Here is a 17920-nt window from a genome sequence, read left to right on the forward strand (position 1 = left end):
TTTGAGGGTAGGTTATCTTCCCTTTAAAGGTTTAGGGAGTCAGAGCCCCACCAAGGGCTCAGGGGGACAGGGCTCGCCCCACTGACGGCTACAGCCCTACCCTCTTGCCCTCCTCATGCCTGGGACACATACATCCTCATGCCTGGGATTCCTCAAAATCCAGCCAAACCCCAAGGGTGGGTCACCAAGGGCTTGGCCAATGGGCAACACATGGTTGACCTTGGGCGTGGGCCAGCTCTGAGTCTTAGCTGCACATTGTGGTAATAATGCAAACCTCCTCACCACAGTGCTCCTGGAGCTTGGTTGGGGCACCTAACAAGGGGGGTGTGGATCTGCAGGGGGTAAGGGAAATGACCCTGAGTCAGATTTAGAGTCGGCCACGATTGAGGGAACCACTGTTGTCTGCGGGAGCAGGGGGATGGAACCCCAGAGTGAGAGCCATAGGGAAACCCCCTCCGGGTACCCAAAGCCCCCAGCTGGTGAAGCCCAGCTAGTTGCTGCTTGGCTTTGACCAGCAGTGTGAGGGTAGGGGGTGCTGGCCAGGGGCAGGACGTAGAGGGTCAAGAAGGTCAACTGCGTGTAATCCACAGAGACGCTTCTCTGAAGTGGGGCGCCAGTGAGCATTTTCTAAAAGAGCTTGATTTCTTCCTCCACTGTGGCCTCTACCTTCTGCCACAGCTCAAACTCCCTCCTGGGGGTCAGAGAAGAATCTCTACTAACGAGGTGATCTTTCTCTGAGCCTACCGGCTATCCCAAACTGCTCTTGGACGCAGGGCCCTGCCCCTAGACTCTGTGCTGTGGGGGCCCTGCTTTGGTTCTCTACAGGGAGAAGAGTCCATGGGATCAGGCGGACATGCCCTTGGAGCCCATACCACCCCCATGTTGACCTTGCCCCAGGCACAAAGGCCCCTAGACACGCCCCCATGCCCACTTAAATGGCCCCGAGTCCACTTCTAGGCTTCCTCCCCAGTTAGTTCTGAGTGCGGCCCAAGTGGGGGCTACGCATATCCCTGAGCCCATAAAGTGGCCAAGGGGGTGCTGTCTGTGGGGAGGAGGGGGGTGGAAAGGTTCAGGGCGAGGCCCTCACTGTGAGGGAAGGAGCCAGGTGGGTAGAGGAGGCAGTGGGCTCCCATGGGCGTGGGAGGCTCCATCCTGTACCCCCACCCAAATAGTCCTCCCTCACCTCGAAATCCTTCCAGCTAACATCAGCCACATGAATCAGCCAAAAACCAATCATGACTGCCCTGCCAGGCTCACCCCAAGGAGCTCAAGCCTCAACCCCAAAGGGAGCCTGGGCCTTGAGTTCAGAGATGAGCTGAAAGGGGGGCAGAGTGGAAAGCAGAAATCCAGCGGACTCTGAGCTTCCAGGTGCAGGGAAAGAGGGGGGAGGGACCCAGAGCGGGTAGAGCTTCTTCCCCTGAGCCCAGCCTGACACCTCCCCAGGCACAGCCAGGCCTGCCTGACTCACAGGGTGGAGTGACCCAGGAAGCTCTCACCGCCTGGGGCACCCCTGGGGACCTGTCCAGCCAGTTTCCCTATATTTGCCACACTGACATTTAATTTTTAATTCCTCATATGCGTCACCCTGGAGATGGTTTGATTCAGACTAGGGGAGGGCAAGAGGGAGCCCCAGAGAGAAGTACAAGCTTCTCACTACTGGCTGTTCGATCAGCTCAGCTCTGGAAAGCTTGGGCAAGTTCTGGCTTGAGTCTTGGGTCCAGCCTCTCCTCAGGGGTAGCAGTAAGTGGAGACAAAGGATCCTTCCTCCACTCAGCCCAGGTCCATGGTGGCATGGACAGGACTGGATTGAGAGGAAACCAAGGCTCAGGTTTCGTTTCTGCTTCTACTGAGCTGTGTAACCTGGGCAGGACCCTCCCTATCCCAGGCCTCAGTTTTCTCATTCTTTTATTTTATTTTATTTTATTTTATTTTATTTTATTTTATTTTATTTGTTATTATTTTTTTAAAGACAGAGCATGATCACAGGAGGCGCACAGAGAGAGGGAGACACAGAATCCAAAGCAGGCTCTAGGTTCTGAGCTTTCAGCACAGACCCTGATGCAGGGCTCGAACCCACAAACACGAGATCGTGACCTGAGCTGAAGTCGGGCACTCAACTGACTGAGCCACCCAGGCGCCCCAGGTTTTCTCATTCTGATGAGTGCCAGGGTCCTCCCCACTTCTGGGGTTTGGTGATTTTTTTTTTTAAGTTTATTTATTTTGAGAGAGAGGGAGTGAGCGAGTGCAGATGGGGGAGGGGGAGAGACAGAGGGAGAGAGAGAGAGAGGGAGAGAGACAGAATCCCAGGCAGGTTCCACACTGTCAGCACAGAGCCCAATGAGGGGCTAGAACAAACGAGCCACGAGATCATGACCTGAGCAGAAGTCGGACACTTAACCGACTGAGCCACCCAGGCGCCCCTGAAGCTTGGTGATACTGACCCACATCTCAGGGCTCTCAGAGCAGGAAGCAGGGTGGCTGGAACACCCACTTTTCAGCAGTGGAAACAGAGCTCAAGCAGTGGTCCATGTGTTGTGAGGGGCCTGGCTTCTTGTGGGGGGCCTCCTGCATCACCATTAGGAATTATTTTTTTTTTTAATTTTTTTTTCAACGTTTATTTATTTTTGAGACAGAGAGAGACAGAGCATGAACAGGGGAGGGGCAGAGAGAGAGGGAGACACAGAATCGGAAACAGGCTCCAGGCTCCGAGCCATCAGCCCAGAGCCTGACACAGGGCTCGAACTCACGGACCGCGAGATGGTGACCTGGCTGAAGTCGGACGCTTAACCGACTGCGCCACCCAGGCGCCCCTTTTAGGAGTTATTTTAACACGGAAAGTCACAGCTGGGGAGACCCCGAAGGACCACGTGGTATAACCCCCATTGATGGGGGAGGAGCCAGAGGCCCAGGGAGAGGAAGGTCTCGGCCTTTCCTGCAGCCCAGCGGCAGAGCCAGACCAGTGCCAGCTACTCGAGGATCAGTTGGGTCCCATCCCAGTCACCAAAGGATCCAGAGGTGCTTTTCATAACTGGCTTTTGGCTACCAGCTGCCTGCGAAAGTATTCCTTAGTTCTCTGCCCCTCCGTCTCAAGCAGAGTGAGGAAACGCCAGGAAGAGCATGGGCCTTGCTGGGCCTGTTACCTGGTTTCTTGGGCACTGCTGACTTGTGCCTCCCCTGCCCCGGGGTAGCCTGGCCTAGGAGGTGCCCTCTGAGCATGGGAAGGGAAGCTGGGGAGTGGTGAGGCCCGCCTGGCCGGGACAGTGTCAGGCAGGGCTTGGGCACCGGCCCAGCTCCCCACCCACCTTGACTTGGTGGGGCTGTGGGGGCGGGCTGTGCACACGTGTGTATCTGTGTGTGAACCCACACCCACGAGGACCTTGTCCTCCTGGTTCTCATTCTCACAGCCTCCTGTCCCAGCTGGAAGAAAGCAAACGACCGTGTCCAGAGCCTAAGGGAACAGAGTTGGGTGCCCCTGCATCCAGGAGCAGATGATGAAAGACGAGGTTGAGGCTGCTCTGTTATCTTGTGACCTGGATCAGGAGCACAGGGATGTCCCCAGGATATGAGCCATCAGGCTAAGGGTTCCTAATCTAGAGGTTCATCACTGGGGGGCTTCTGGGGGCCCCAGAGGGGCCTCTGCTGAAATTGTAAGCAAAATTGCACTTATGTGGTCCACAGACTCATCAAGGTCTCGAAGTCTATGACCTCAAAGAGGCAAGAGACCCTGGTGTCCAGCAGGCCCCAGATGCTGGACAGGGGTTCAGAGAGGCAGGCAGGGGAGATGCAGGTGGCCTGCAGGCTGGCGCTGGGAGGGAAGAAAAAAGCTTCTAGATTGTGGGTGGAGGGCAGAATAGGAGGGCCTGAATAGAACTTGGATCCTGGAGCCTGGCTGTGGGGCTCCAGATCCCAGCATTGCCGCTCATGAGCTGTGTGACCCTAAGCAAGTTACTTTCCCATTCTGTGCTCCAATTTCCCCATCTGTAAAATGGGAATTAACAACAGCACCTTCCTGACGGGGTGGCTCTGTCGACTCTGTTAACACACTGGAGACACTTGAAATGGTGCCCGAGACACCGTAAGTGCTGGGGGGGGGGGGGGTGTTAGCCCCGATCACACGGTCATGCCCCTGGATGGGACCTCGCAAGCTGCTTCCCCTGCTTTTGCCTGTTCAGCTGGCACTGAAGGCAAGGGGTGAACTTCCCCTTTTAGGGTTGAATTCCTGCCTCTGTGAAATGAGGCTGGTGTGGACCCGATGAGTTTCTGTCGTCAAGTCATCAGGACTTTCGTTCTCTTGCCCTCACCAGCTAGGGGATGTGGATTTGCTGGGGAGAAGCCCCCCCCACCCCCCCACCCCGTCTCCTGATTGGCTTAGAGCCTGGCCTGGAGGCCTGGGCCCCAGAAAACGGTCTTGGATCTCCAGGCCTGACCAGCCAGCCAAGCCCACTCCAGTGTTTCCCCCTCCCCCTGCCCTCCATCAGCTCCCCCCATGCCCCCCAGCCTTCGGCTCAGCCGGAGGTCTGCTGCAGTCCCCCGGGCACGCCTTGGAGGGCCCAAACCAGAAGAGAGGCGGGCAGAACGGCTGGGACACGCCCTTATTACTGAAGGACCGGAAGTGGGTGTGTCGGGTAGAGGCTTTCGGCCAATCAGAACAAACTCACTGTGCAGCATTTACTATAACCCTTCAGTGGCTGGAGCCCCTCATGGGCAACAGTCATTTCTTTCAGTATTTTAACAACCAGAACGGGTATGGGTGGGTCTGTGTCTTGGGGGTGGGTGAGGGGAGAGGATCTAATTCACCATCAGCAACGGAAGATGTCAAAATTATTTCATCTGCATTTATGGGGGCAATGACCCCTGTAGACAGTTTTATGCATCTCTAGAAACATAGGGGCTGACTCATTTGCTTTATACCTTTTTGTCGGTGGTGTTGTACTTCCTATATTTGCCTATAACGTCCACAAGTTGCAGAAAATAAATTACCTAAAGTTGTATTCCCAGAGGCCTGTGAGTCAGCCCTCCACATACAGGCCTTGGGGTTGCCGCAAGGAGGATATAAGACTCGGTCTCTCCCACCTAGAATCTCAGGGTCGGGTTGGTAAGGTTGGACAAACCAAAAAAATCAGGTGATGGAGAGGGAGGTAGTTGGCCAGGAAGTGTTAGCGATCAGATGCCTTGTTAGTCTCCGTGGCACGAATCCTCATGCCCCGCAGTGATAATGTTGCCCCAACCAGGAACCAGTCCTGATGGACAGGAGCCAACCTGGAATTCATGAGGCTGTTAAGGCTCTAGACCTGGGCCACTATACTACAGTCCAATACAGTAGCCACTGGCCCCAGTGAAATGTCACTAGTCAGAAGTGGGATGCATATATTCTGTTTTTTTTTTTAAGTTTATTTATTCATTTTGAGAGAGAGAGTGAGCCTGAGCCAGAGAGGGGCAGAGAGAGAGAGACGGGTGTGTGTGTGGGGGGGGGGGCAGGAATCGCAAGCAGGTTCCACACTGACAGTGAAGAGCCTGACGTGGGGCTCAAACTCACGTACTGTGAGATCATGCCCTGAGCTGAAACCAAGAGTGATGGCTTAACTGACCGAGCCACCCAGGCTCCCCATGTTCTAAGTGTAGTACATCAGTGCAAAGACTTAGTATGAAAAAATGAACGTAAAACATCTCAGTAGTTACATTCTGTTAACACCAATTAAATGTTGACATGACAATCTTTTGAATATATTGGATTAAGTTAAATATATTATTAAAATTAATCTTGCCTATTTCTTTTTAAAAGTTTTTTTCAATGTTTATTTATTTTTGAGAGAGAGAGAGAGACTGAGCATGAGCGGGGGAGGAGCAGAGAGAGAGGGAGACACAGAATCCGAAGTAGGCTCCAGGCTCCGAGCTGTCAGCATAGAGCCCGACACGGGGCTTGAACTCACGAACCGTGTTATCGTGACCTGAGCCGAAGTTGGATGCTTAACTGACTGAGCCACCCAGGCGCCCCTATTTCTTTTTACTTTCAGTGCAGTTACTAGAACATTTGATTTTTTATTTTATTTATTTATTCATTTATTCTTTTAAACCTTATTAAAATTTTTTTTCACATTTATTTATTTTCGAGACCATGCGAGAGACAGAGTGCAAGCAGTGGAGGGGCAGACAGAGGGAGACACAGAATCCGAAGCAGGCTCCAGGCTCTGAGGTGTCAGCCCAGAGCCTGACACGGCGTTCGAAGTCACGAACCGTGAGATCATGACCTGAGCCAAAGTCAGACGCTCAACCGACTGAGCCACTCAGGTGCCCCAGTTACCAGAAAAATTTAAATGACATATGGGGCTTGCGTTATATTTCTATTGGACAGTGCTGGTCTATACTATCCCAGAAAACCCAGGAACTTGTATCACAGTAAATAGAACCAGTCAGCAGTTATTTTGAATCTATCTCTCTTGGGAAAAAAGGAAAAAAAAAAAAAAAAAAGAGCCCAACCACGGCTCCAGAAGGGAGTTTTTGGTTTCCTGTGATTGCAGACCCACAAACAATTCTGTTCCCGATGCCCTTCTCCCAAGGGTCACTGCTATTTGTCCTTTAAGACAGCTCAGGTGTTACCTCTTCCGGGAAGTCCTCCTGACCACCTGTGGCTGGATTGGCTGCCTGTTCTCTGACCTATGTTCCAGCAATGTTTACTCATTCTTGTCCTTCCCTGAGAGCTGGCTCAGTCACCTCTGTGTGCCTCCGTCCAATGCAAGGCCTGGCACGGAGCAGGCAGTGGTCGATGCAGAGCATGAATACGAATCCTGCTTGGCTAGAGGCACCCATCTCTGCATTGCCACTGCACACAAGGTCCCCGTAACCTCTCCTTGGGTTTCAACACGGAGGAGCAGACCCACCGCCCCAATCTCAGCCTTCCTGCTATGAGTCTCAGCCACGCCTCCTCCCAGAAGCCACCCTGGTTGGCAGCAGGAAGGAAGCGAATGGACAGAGGGTGAGGCTGATGTCCCCTTGGGCTAGGGCAGGTGGGGCTGCCTCCTCTGTGGCCCGTCCAGAGCAGACCCCCACACCCCAGTGCAGAACCGTACTCACAAGTGGAAGGAAGGTCAGCAGGGGCCGAACTCTTGGCCGAGCTTTCAGCGTGGCTGTCCCTGACTCACTCACAGAGTCAAACCGATTATCTCCATAATAGATCCCACCTGGAGGAGACAAGTGCAGGAGGCCGTGAGCTGGAGATCAAAGGCATGTGGGACAACTGAGTCAGCCTGCCCCGCAGTTCCGAGGGAGGAGAGCCAGGCTCTGCATTTGGCCCATCTGACTCAGCTCAGCACCTCTTACATAACAAGATCCTGTCAAGTGTTTGAACTTCTAATCTGGAACCAGCAGAGCAGGTGAGGTCACCTGCTGTCCCCAGTGGCCCCAGCACCTTCTGGACTGGGGTGCTGGGGCCCACCTTCTGGGGTCCTCTAAGATTTCCTTAGCCCCCCCGCCCCCAAACCATCAGCGGTGTGACCATGGTTCCATTTGTTTTACCGTCGAGGGCAGGGCAGAAAGACAGTAGGGCTCATGTGACCTAGTACAAATCCCCAGCTCAGCCACTCTCTGGCAGTGTTGTTTAAGCTCTCTGGGCCTTAGATTTCCTATCTGTACAATGGGAGTGATGTTAGTGCCAACCTTATAGGACTGTTATGAGCAGTCGGTGTGGTCAACACATAGTAAGTGCTCAACAGACAGGGTCCCTTCCCCTGTAGGAAGACGCTGCAAAGGCCTTTCTCTTCCTCTGGTTCCTGGGTCTGTGTTCTGGGCTGTTTCTGTAGCAGTGGGGAGGGTGTGAGAAGCCATGCATATTTTCTCAACCAATCTTCCTCATGACCCTTAATGCTCATTGAAAAGGATTTCACAGGCACGCCTAGGTGGCTCAGTCGGTTGAGCGTCCGACTTCAGCTCAGGTCACGATCTCACGGTCCGTGAGTTCGAGCCCCGCGTCGGGCTCTGGGCTGATGGCTCAGAGCCTGGAGCCTGCTTCCGATTCTGTGTCTCCTTCTCTCTCTGCCCCTCCCCCGTTCATGCTCTGTCTCTCTCTGTCTCAAAAATAAATAAAAATGTTAAAAAAAAATTTTTTTTTTAAAGAAAAGGATTTCACAGCCTACCCCAGGTTCACACTGTCACCTCCGAGAAGCAGGGGTCCCTGTGGACGCCCGACTCTGTTGGTCATGAGCAAGGAAGGCGTTCACCCATTTAAGGGGGCACGAGGGACTTTCTGTTCCTCTTACAGCCAAAGGGGAAAGAGAAGAAAGGTCAAAATCCTGAGTAACCAGAATCCTAGAACTGCAACATTGAACAAATTGTGATTACTTTTCCCTTTGCACTTGACTTCAGGGGCAAAAATTGCAAGAAGGCCAAAAGATTTATTCAAGAAAGACTGGGCTTCTCAGGGGGGTCCCGAGATCAGAATACATTCATCCCAAATTCCAACACCTACAGCCACAGCCCTGTCTCTGTGTGAGGATCTGGGTTTTGAATGTGACATAAAGGCTCTGAGAATGTCACAGGAACTTGACACAGAGCCCTTGGGGTGCCGCCCTATCAGGCAGAGAGTGGCTGGTGCATTCAAGATTCTCCACCTCTCAACAGGGGCCTAAATGGTGAGTTCTCTGTGCCGTGCGCCCCGCATGTCCCAGAAACTGCAGTTCCCAGCAGTGCCCTGCCCCACACCCTCCAGGCAGACACGGCTGTCTATTCCCTCCCAGACTCCACACCTGAGACCAGAGATGAAGCTCCCAGGGAGCAGGTGGGGGAAGAAGAGAGGACGGATAAGAGTGCAGGTTTGGCCCAATCAGAAACCAGAGAAGTAGAGATAATGGGAAAACTCAATAGCTCCCACTAAAGCCTGCCTGATTCTCTCTGGCTTCCGAGAGTCTGTGTGTTGACACTAGGATCTCCTGGGACATTCCCTAGATAGTGCTGTGTGGACACCAAAGTTCTAAATTCCACGTGTGTGATATGGCTGCTGGGCCCTTAATAGGACTAGGGGTGGGGTGGGGTTAACACAGGGATAGTGAGAGAGGCATCTCACAGGCTGACCTTTTTCTAATCATTTCATCACTGCACTCGTGTTGGGATCTATGCAGCCTCCTCACTACAGCTGGATTATCAGGATATCGGTAGCTAGTGTTATTGTGTGCCCGGGAGCTTTAGAAGGGGAGCAACCTGGCAAGATCACTGTAATAGTCGTAATAATATAATATTAGATAAAATTTATTGAGCAATTTCATTTTTTTTAATGTTTACTTATTTTTGAAAGAGAGAGAGATGGAGAGAGAGAGAGAGAGAGAGAGAGAGAACGACCAGGGGAAGGGCAGAGAGACAGGGCGACAGAGAATCCCAAGCAGGCTCTGCGAGGAGCCCAACACGGGGCCCAAACCCACAAGCCATAAGATGATGGTCTGAGCTGAAACCAAGGGTCGGATGCTTCACCAACGGAGCCACCCAGGAGCCCCTTACAGAGCAATTTTAATGGGCCAGGCACGGTTCTAAGCATCTTGCTCACCATTAATTCACTTAATTTTAAAAACAGTTCCGCGCGATTGGTAATCATCATCCCCATTTTACAGATGAGGAAACTGGGGCACAGAGAGGTCTAATCACTTGCCCAAAGTCTCAGAGTAAGTGGTGAAGCGGGGGTTTCTGTTCCAGGGCTGATCTCCGAACCATTACAAGCACTGCTTCCAGAGCGAGGAATCCTAATCCTGCGTGTACAGGGTGTGGATGGGAGGACGGGCTGTGAGGGGCACGGGGCTATCTGAGGGTAAGGGAGGCTTGGCTGGAGCCCCGGAGCGGCTCTGGGGGTGAAGGAGTTTGCCCCCGGCCACGCGCAGGCCAGGGCCGAGCCGAATCTGACCCCCACGCGGACTCTGGCGCAGACACCCTAACCACCTCACAGATTCCATGGCTCTAACTACCTCATAGATTCCATGACTCAGCCCTGACTGGGAGGCACTGTTGTCTTGGTCTGTGGTTGTTTTCACAAGGCGGGCTGGAGGCAAGTGCCAGACTGGGGCACCTCTTGGAAATCCAGTTGGATTCTCCAGCTCTAAGAAGTGTGCCTGGGGTCAGGGCAGGACATGTGGTGACCGAAGCAGAGTCAGCGCGGTGTGATGTGAGAAAGACTCCACTGGCCATTGCTGGCTTTGAAGATGGAAGGGGCCGCGAGCCAAGGAAGGCAGGCGGCCTCTAGAAGCTGGAGAAGCTGAGAAAACAGGTTTTCCTCTACAACCTCCAGGAAGGAAGAGTCTTGTGGGCACTTTAATGTTAGCCCAGTGAGACCACTGTCAGACTTCTGACGACAGAACTTAAGATAATAAATTTATGTTGTTTTAAGAAAAAAAAGAGAGATGTGGCTAGAATCTGACAGACTTTCCCTGGGGCCCTCATACCTGGGCTCTGTTCCTGACTGGTAAAGGCCTACCAGCAGGTGAAGCAAGAGTGGCCACCACCATGAGCTAGGCCCTCCACGAGTTCAAAGTCAGGGAGGGCTAGGGCTTTCCAAACCTCAAGGTCAAGGTCCAAACTAAACAGAAGGACAATTGAGTCCAACTTTGGGGACTTTCCTCTGAAGTAAATGAACTCGGCTCTAATCACAGTATCGGCGATGCTAGAATGGGCTTTCCTGAGAAGCAGCCCCCTCATCAACTGACAAGATAAAGGAGGGCCAGGCCACCTCTTGAAGCAGGAAGGGAAAGTGAGGAGGTGAAGGGAGTGAGAAAGAGGAGGGTGGACGACGTGCCCTCTGAAGACACAATGAGACTGCTCAATAAGAAAAGATGCTACCCTAGGGTCTTGTCCACCCCTGAAACCTGGAAACTCCCTCTGTCTGTCTTTTTACTCGATCCCTTACCCACTGGAAGAGTCTTTGGGGATCGCGGAGGTCACAGCCCAGAGATACACCTGAGTCCCAGTGGGACTCAGAAGGCAGGAAAGTGGAGAGAACCACCACAGACCCAGAAGCTTCCAGAGAAAGGGGGCACTTTCAGGAAACCCCAGGAGCAATTCCAGCAGCCAGGAAGCCTTGGGAGACCCTGGGAGCAGGCTCTGAGCAGACCCTGAGCCCCAGGTGGACCACAGCCCTGTCAAGATACAAACAAGCCTCTGTGTTTGGCAAACTCCTCTAAAGAGAACCAAGTGATAAAGGAGGAAATTCCGATCTGCCTCCATGTACCCAGACTTCATCATGAAAACAGTCCCAGCTTCCCTCCAAATGAAAGCCTCTAAGAAGATTGGACACGGGATCCCTTTGCATTTGGTTACATTTCTCTCTCACAGATTGACAGGAAACAAAGGCAGCTTTTCATTTACACTTCCTCAAGGATTTGAGTTCACGTAAATACCACCTAATATCCAAAAACCTGGTTCAAAAATAACTCTGGGTGGCCACACCTGTTTCAGCAGGAAGACTTCCCCTCAGACATCAACCTGGGGACGGCAGCTCCCCTTCTCCATGGCGCCCTCTAGAAGAACCCGACGCTGCCATTGGGCCGAGGGGTATTTACATGGAGGCTAAGGCTGCCTGGGCTCTGAGAAGGCCAAGGCAAAGCAAGGAGACACCCAGGCAGGCCACAGCTCCTCAGCCGGGAGGGGGAGGCAGAATGGTGTGGGGTCCAGGCTGCTGGTTTAGTGCCCAGATGAACGTGACTCAGTCCCTGCTCCGTCCCTCATTAACTGTGGGGCCCTGGGCATGTCGCTAGATCTCCCGAGGCCGCTTCCTCATGTCTGTAAATGTGAGTGATGATCCCTGCCGGGTGGGCTGGGGTAAGGCTGAATGACAGATAAACTGTGTAACAGGTTAGCACAGCGCCTAGCAGATCGTTTCTGCTCAGTAACTGGGAGGGCTGCCTATCACCATCACCATCATCATCACCATCATCATCATCATCATCATCATCATCACTATTAGCATCATGGCACTCCCTCTGCCCCACCTTAGCTGGCTCTAGCAAGGGTTTGGCTCTGAGCTTGAATCGGGGTGTGTCACTGGCAAATTAAGGGTAAATAACCTGTATCCATGGGTGACAGCCATGGGGAGGGTGGCCCTTTGCTCTCTTGTTGAAGAGAATTCTGAATCCAGACATTTGGGGCTGCTCTTTGCATATGGAAGACCCAGAGAGGGCGGGGCTGGCTCAGGGTCACAGAATCATCAGTGATGCCTGGACTCAAACAAGGTGCCTGACTTGTAGCGCTGGGCTCGGGGCACAAATGATGCAGGGCTTTACATTTGCATGGCTTGCTGCCTCTCCCCAAACTGGTTCTCTTCGTGTGTGTGCATGTGTGTGCGCGTGCGCGTGCCCGCGCAGTGGGGTGGAGGCGGGGTGGCCAGCTTTGGGGAAGCTGCAGGCTGGGCACAGCTCCTGCCTCCCTGCCATGCCTCGCTTTCTCCCATTCTTGCCCAGAGGAGCAGCCTCTCACTGGCTCTTTGGCATTTCTTTGCTCATGGAGTTCAGGGTTGAAAGCCTGGTAAAATGCCCTTCCTCCCTTAGTCCCAAAGCTGCCTGGAGATCTCTATGGAGGTGAGGTTTGGGACCACCATTTCTCTCTTTCCCCAAATCCCAGACAAGTCCAAACTACAGGTAAAATTAATAATAAAAATGCAAATGTCTATAAGCTAGGCATGATTCTACATTCCCATTCACAAGCTTTGGGGGAGGCACTCTTATTATTCCCATTTTGCAGATGAGGAAACTGAGGTTCAGAGAGGCTAAGTCCCTGCCTGAGGTTCCATGGCTGGTGAGTCAAGCCCAGGCAACCTGACTGTAGAATACCTCTGGTCACAGCTAGCACAGCAAGGAAAGAATGCAGGGATCCAGCATTTTTTCCCTCTGTCTCCTGTTTTTCCAGAGACTCAAAATGCAGTGCCGCCTAAAAGAAACAAATGGACCTAGATATCAGTCTGGGGTCACAAGGCAGCCCCCCTACGTATTGCCTGAGGACTTCTGAGCCCTTTCTCAGGCTGTTTCCCCACGTGTCAGATGAGGATCATTACTCCTATGTTGCAAGAAGCCTCCCAAAATCAGAGGAGGGAAAGGAGCTGGCAGGGACGAGAGGAGGGCTGGAGTGATGGTGCGGGGCTCCAAATCGCCAGGAGCCCCCGAATGGCCCTGAGAACACTGGCACGGGTCTGATCCCAGAGGTTTAGGAAGGGTGGGGCTGTAGCTGAGGGCGTTTGTTGCCTTGACACAGAATAATCCAGAACCCAAAAACAGACCCCCCTCCTCCGCCCCACTGAGGTGGAGCATCCAATCCTTGGCCACTAAAGACCCCCAGCCTTTCAGGGAAGCAGCAGGTGGGCCCCAAAAAGGTAACCCACAAATGACGTTAATGAGGCCCCTTCCTTGCTAATTAACAGGTCCACATGACAGGAACCTGAAAAGGCCAGTCTGCCCCAGCAAGCCCCAGCAGGCCTGACCCAGGCACCAGAGAGAGGCCGTTGTCCAAGGACAGAGGGGACGCTGAAGGTTGGGCTGGGCTGGAGCAGGAAGCCACAGGTAGAGGAGCGGGGGACAGAGAGGGAGGGGCCTTGGGGACCGGAGGGGGCGGCACCTGGGCCAGCCCTCTGCTTCCTAGCTGGGACACGCTACTCAGAGTAAGGTCTGCAAACCTGGGGACTCGCTGGAAATGCAGTCTCCCCCCATCCCAGACCTACCGCATCAGAATCTGATCTTAACAAGGTCCCAGGTGACTGGATGCGCTTTAGTATTTGAGCTGCCCTGAGCTGAAATGACTTTGGGTCATTTTTCCTCAAGTAAGGTCAGTAAATAACTAATAATCATTATCATCATCATCATCGTGACATTATTGTTATTGTTACCAATTCACTGGCTGGGAGAGAAGGAGCACCCCGTAGCTGGTCTACTGTGGCTTTCTGGAGTTGAACCACAGGGATAAGAGAAGCTTATATAATGGGCGTGTGTGTGTGTGTGTGTGTGTGTGTGTGTGTGTGTGTGTGCACTGACCTGCCAGCAAACTACACACACCTCCAGGGGACAGGGGTAAACAACAGTCTCCTTCACACCCCTGCGAGGCACAGGTCAACTCCCAGGTCAGCTCTTGGGAGCCTGGTGCCAGCCTAGCCCAACAGGAAGTATGTGCTCAGATCCTGGGGTTCATGGCTTCCTACCTTTTAGTCTGGCCTGAGACACAAGGTCAGGGGACCCCAGGAGAGGGATGCCGGAACCAGCAGCCACAGTAGGGAGCATTAGGGTTCTCCTGACAAGGAGCTGGCTACAGTCCCTACGCATTTATTTAGACCTGCAGAAAGTCCTAAGGGGAAAGAGAATAGCCGCGCCCCATCTAGGGAAGGAAACCCCACAAATCTCAAGTCTCCCTGTACAAAAGAATCACCGGACAGCTGGTGAAACATCCAGACCCAGGGCCCTAGCCCAGCAATTCTGACTTGTGTGCCTGACTAGAACCCTGAGGAATCTGCATTTTTAAATAAGTGTCCTAGGTGGTTGTCACAAAAACAATTTACATTTAGAGGAACAAAGCAAGAAACAGAGTCCTCCAGCAAGTGGAATGACCCATTGCTGCCTGGCGTGGGGTGGGTGGGGGTGGGGAATAAAGAAGCTTGGCTAATTAATCCAAGAACTAAGACTGCCTTCTTTCTGGCTGCTGCAGTCCAACCCTAATCAAGGAATTTGCAAAGATCCACATCTCTGCTGTCTCAGGCACTTAAAAAAACAATTGTGTGTCCTTTAAGGATCCCTGGAGGGGGTGGGGGGTGGGGAGGCAGTAGGCTTAATTAGGACTGCATTTGCATTAAGTGAAACTCTCCTGATAGTTATTAGAATATACATTAAGGAAACTGTTTAAAGACAAACACACCGGTCACCACCTTCACATGACTGTTTGCATTCTACCCACTGCACCGTGCCTACCCTTCTGCCAACAGATTTTTACATGGCTGTAGTCACAGAGCAATCACTTACGCCTTAATCCTCTCACATCCCTCCACACTGATTTTGCCCCTCCATTCCACCGGCTCTCTAAGGCCGAATACCACCTGCATCGCAGAGAATGTTACAGACTCAGGGATGCTATGGAAGACGAATCCCAAGCCCTCTGAGACCTTCAGGTGGCCACTTCATGCCTCAGTTTCCTCTGGTCTACGGCAGTGTTAGAAAGAGGAGCTAAAGGAGGCAACGGCAGGAAGTGCTTGGAGTCAGATGACCTGATAACTGATAATAATAAAGCATGTAATAGTGTCATCTTTTTTTTTTTCTAAAGATCCAGCTAGTAAATATTTTTGGCTTTGTGAGCCATACCGTCTCTGCTGAGGCTACTAGAAAATACCATCGTAGCATGAACGCAGCCTTAGACAATATGTAAACGATGGGCATGACTGGCTGTTTTAATAAAACTTTATTTATGAAAACAGGCCAAGGGCCAGATTTCAGCCAGGGCTATAATTTGCCAGTTTTTGCTTTAGGGCTTCTCTTTTTAAGGGTCTTCAAAGCACTGCCGTGTACAAATGTCAAGCAGCCATTCTGTAGACAGGCTGGCCATCATCCCCATTTCACAGAAGAAAAAACCGAGGCCCAGGGAGTGGGTGGAGGCACGACTGTAGGGCAGGTCTGATATCTCCATCCCATCAAGGAATCCCCAACACTGGCCCCTCCTGTCCCAACTCCAAGCACTTGTCCTGTTCAGCAGGGAAGAGGACCTTGGCCACACCCACCAGCACCCTGGGGAACACCCCCGGAAACACTGGGGAGCCATCCTGCTGGGGGCATGTTTGTTTCCACTCCTCTACATGCAGGGTGCAACCAGGCTGAGTCAGCTGGAGGCCCTGCCCTGCCCTGGGGATGGGAGGAGCCGCCCCCCACCCCCTGGCACTCCAGCCCTGCCCAGGCTGGTGAAGCCTGGGCACGATGCCCCCACTTCTCTCGCCAGCACGACCCATCCCCACCAGCAGCCTGAGCAGTGCAGGCAAAAATAGAGGAAGTGTCTAAGGCATTTCTGAGGTCTCCCCTTAGAAAAGGAGTGTGGTGGGGGAGGCATGGTGGGAAACACGTTCTCCAGCAGGTGCCCCTCAAGTCAAATTCACCTCCCACTAAATAAAGTCTTCAAGCCGGCTAAGAGTGTGGTCTCTGGAGCACAACAGCTGGGTTCAAATATCGGCTCTGCCTCCTGAGGGAAGTTTTGGGGTAACGGAAGTGTCCTCAAATCGAATTGTGATGGTTGCACAACTCAGTAAATCTACTAATAATCATTGAGATGTACACTTAACAAAATCCTGGCTCGGCCACGTGAAGCTGTGTGATCTTGGGCATGTTACTTAATCTGGCCGTGCCTCTGTCTCCCCATCTGACAAACAGGAATTATAATACCTGTATCATCGACCAGATGGGGAGTCCTAGATGAGGGTCCAACAAGTCAACAACGTAAGAACTTTAGAATGGTACCTTGCACCTGACAAGGGGTCAGTGTTTGCGACACAGGCTTGCAGAGGTGTTAGTAAGTTCCTGAGCTGCGGCTCCAGACCACTCTGCCCCTTCTAGCCTCCCCTCCTGCTGTTTGTTCTGCAAAATGCTGGATGCCCTTCCCTCTCAGCTCAAATGCTAGTTCCAATCAGAGGTCATCTCTCTCCTCTGTTCCTTATGCACCTAATTTTTTATAGCAAAGGCTCAGAAAGGGCTAAATGGCATATGGTTAGCTCTGTTTACCCCCGCTGGGCCAGGAAGAGGTGACATTTTGTTTGTCCTGCTCCTGTCCAGGTGCTTTGTGTCTCAGCTATGACAACCTGGGTGCTGAGCGGAATCCAACAGCAGGGGCCCAGGCTATAACTTCCTCTGTGGGCCGTGGTATAGTGGCCATAAAGGTCAGTGGAGGTAACGGGGTGACAATGAAGGCAGGTGAGCTAAAGCAGGGATGGGGGGTCTTCTTTGGGCCCAGAGCCTCAGCCCATACACAAGAAGCCAATTCCTGTCCCCATCCCACTGGTTTCCCCTCAGTTACAGGGGATGCAAATTGCAAAAAGATGCAAAGATAAGGTAACCCACAGCCAGAGCCCGGGGGGCGGGGGTGGGGGGGGTGGGGGTGGGGTACGTTTCTGACTCTACAGTGCTGCCAGGGGAGGGTAGGCACTACAAACCCTAGGAAGCCTTTCTGACAATAACACAGACCTAACTTCCACCGGGAGGGGGAGAGGGGATGATCACCTCGGAAGAGGGGCTAGCGTCCGCTGCGAGAGGCAAGCGTCTCCCCCTTCCCGGCACCTCTGCCCCCCCCCCCCCCCCCCCCCGGCCCTTTCCCAGGACAGCCGGGCCGCGCCGCCTCCCCCTCCCGGCAGCGCCTATCCGGCCCGTCCACAGGTTGCAACGTGTTCCTTCCCTCCGCGCGGAGCCGCGCCTCCCGCCCTTCCCGCCGCGCGGGCCGCCTGCCGGCCCGCGGGCCACCACCCCGGGCCCGCTTACCGAAGTCCCGGATCCCCTCCTCCGGGGCCTCCTGGGTGAAAATCCAGGGGGGGTTGGTGGCGTAGAGGGAGGTGCTGGGGGGGTTGGCGTGCTTCTTGCCGAAGAGTTTGCTGAAGGTGCCCTGCACCGTCTGGTTCTTTTTCATGCTGCCTGCGGCCCCGCGGCCCCGGGAAGGACCTCCCCTCCCTCGGCCTGCCCTGTCCCGGACCGAACTCCGCACCGTCTCCCCCAGGGGCCGCTACCAGGCCATGTCCCCCGCCGGGCTCCCGGCCCGCGCACCGGCGACAGGTGCTGCGGGCGCCGCCGCTCGCCTGGAAATGCGAGCTACCTGGACAGGTAAGAGGCTGCCGCTGAGACCCGGCCCCGCCCCGCCGCCGCAGCGGCCGCCCCGCCGCCCAACTCCCCAGGCCGCATTCCTGCCTGCCTCCTTCTACAACAGGCCATTGTTGGCACGGCCCGGTGGGCTGGGGACC

General features: G+C 53.6%; 1 protein-coding gene across 1 annotated transcript in view; it reads right to left on the reverse strand.

Moving 5' to 3' along the window:
- Nucleotides 1-17615, reverse strand: part of CB2H6orf132 (chromosome B2 C6orf132 homolog) — a 33814-nt gene extending 16199 nt beyond the window's left edge. Inside the window, exons 1-2 of the mRNA XM_043591396.1 lie at nucleotides 17448-17615; nucleotides 7072-7178 (exon numbers count right to left, since the gene is read on the reverse strand). Of these exons, the coding sequence (XP_043447331.1) occupies nucleotides 7072-7178; nucleotides 17448-17592 (252 nt within the window). The 5' untranslated portion in view covers nucleotides 17593-17615. The remainder of the gene's footprint in view (nucleotides 1-7071; nucleotides 7179-17447) is intronic.
- Between the last annotated feature and the right edge of the window lie 305 nt (nucleotides 17616-17920).

This window comes from Prionailurus bengalensis, chromosome B2 (assembly GCF_016509475.1).
Source record: "Prionailurus bengalensis isolate Pbe53 chromosome B2, Fcat_Pben_1.1_paternal_pri, whole genome shotgun sequence".
NCBI lineage: Eukaryota > Metazoa > Chordata > Mammalia > Carnivora > Felidae > Prionailurus > Prionailurus bengalensis.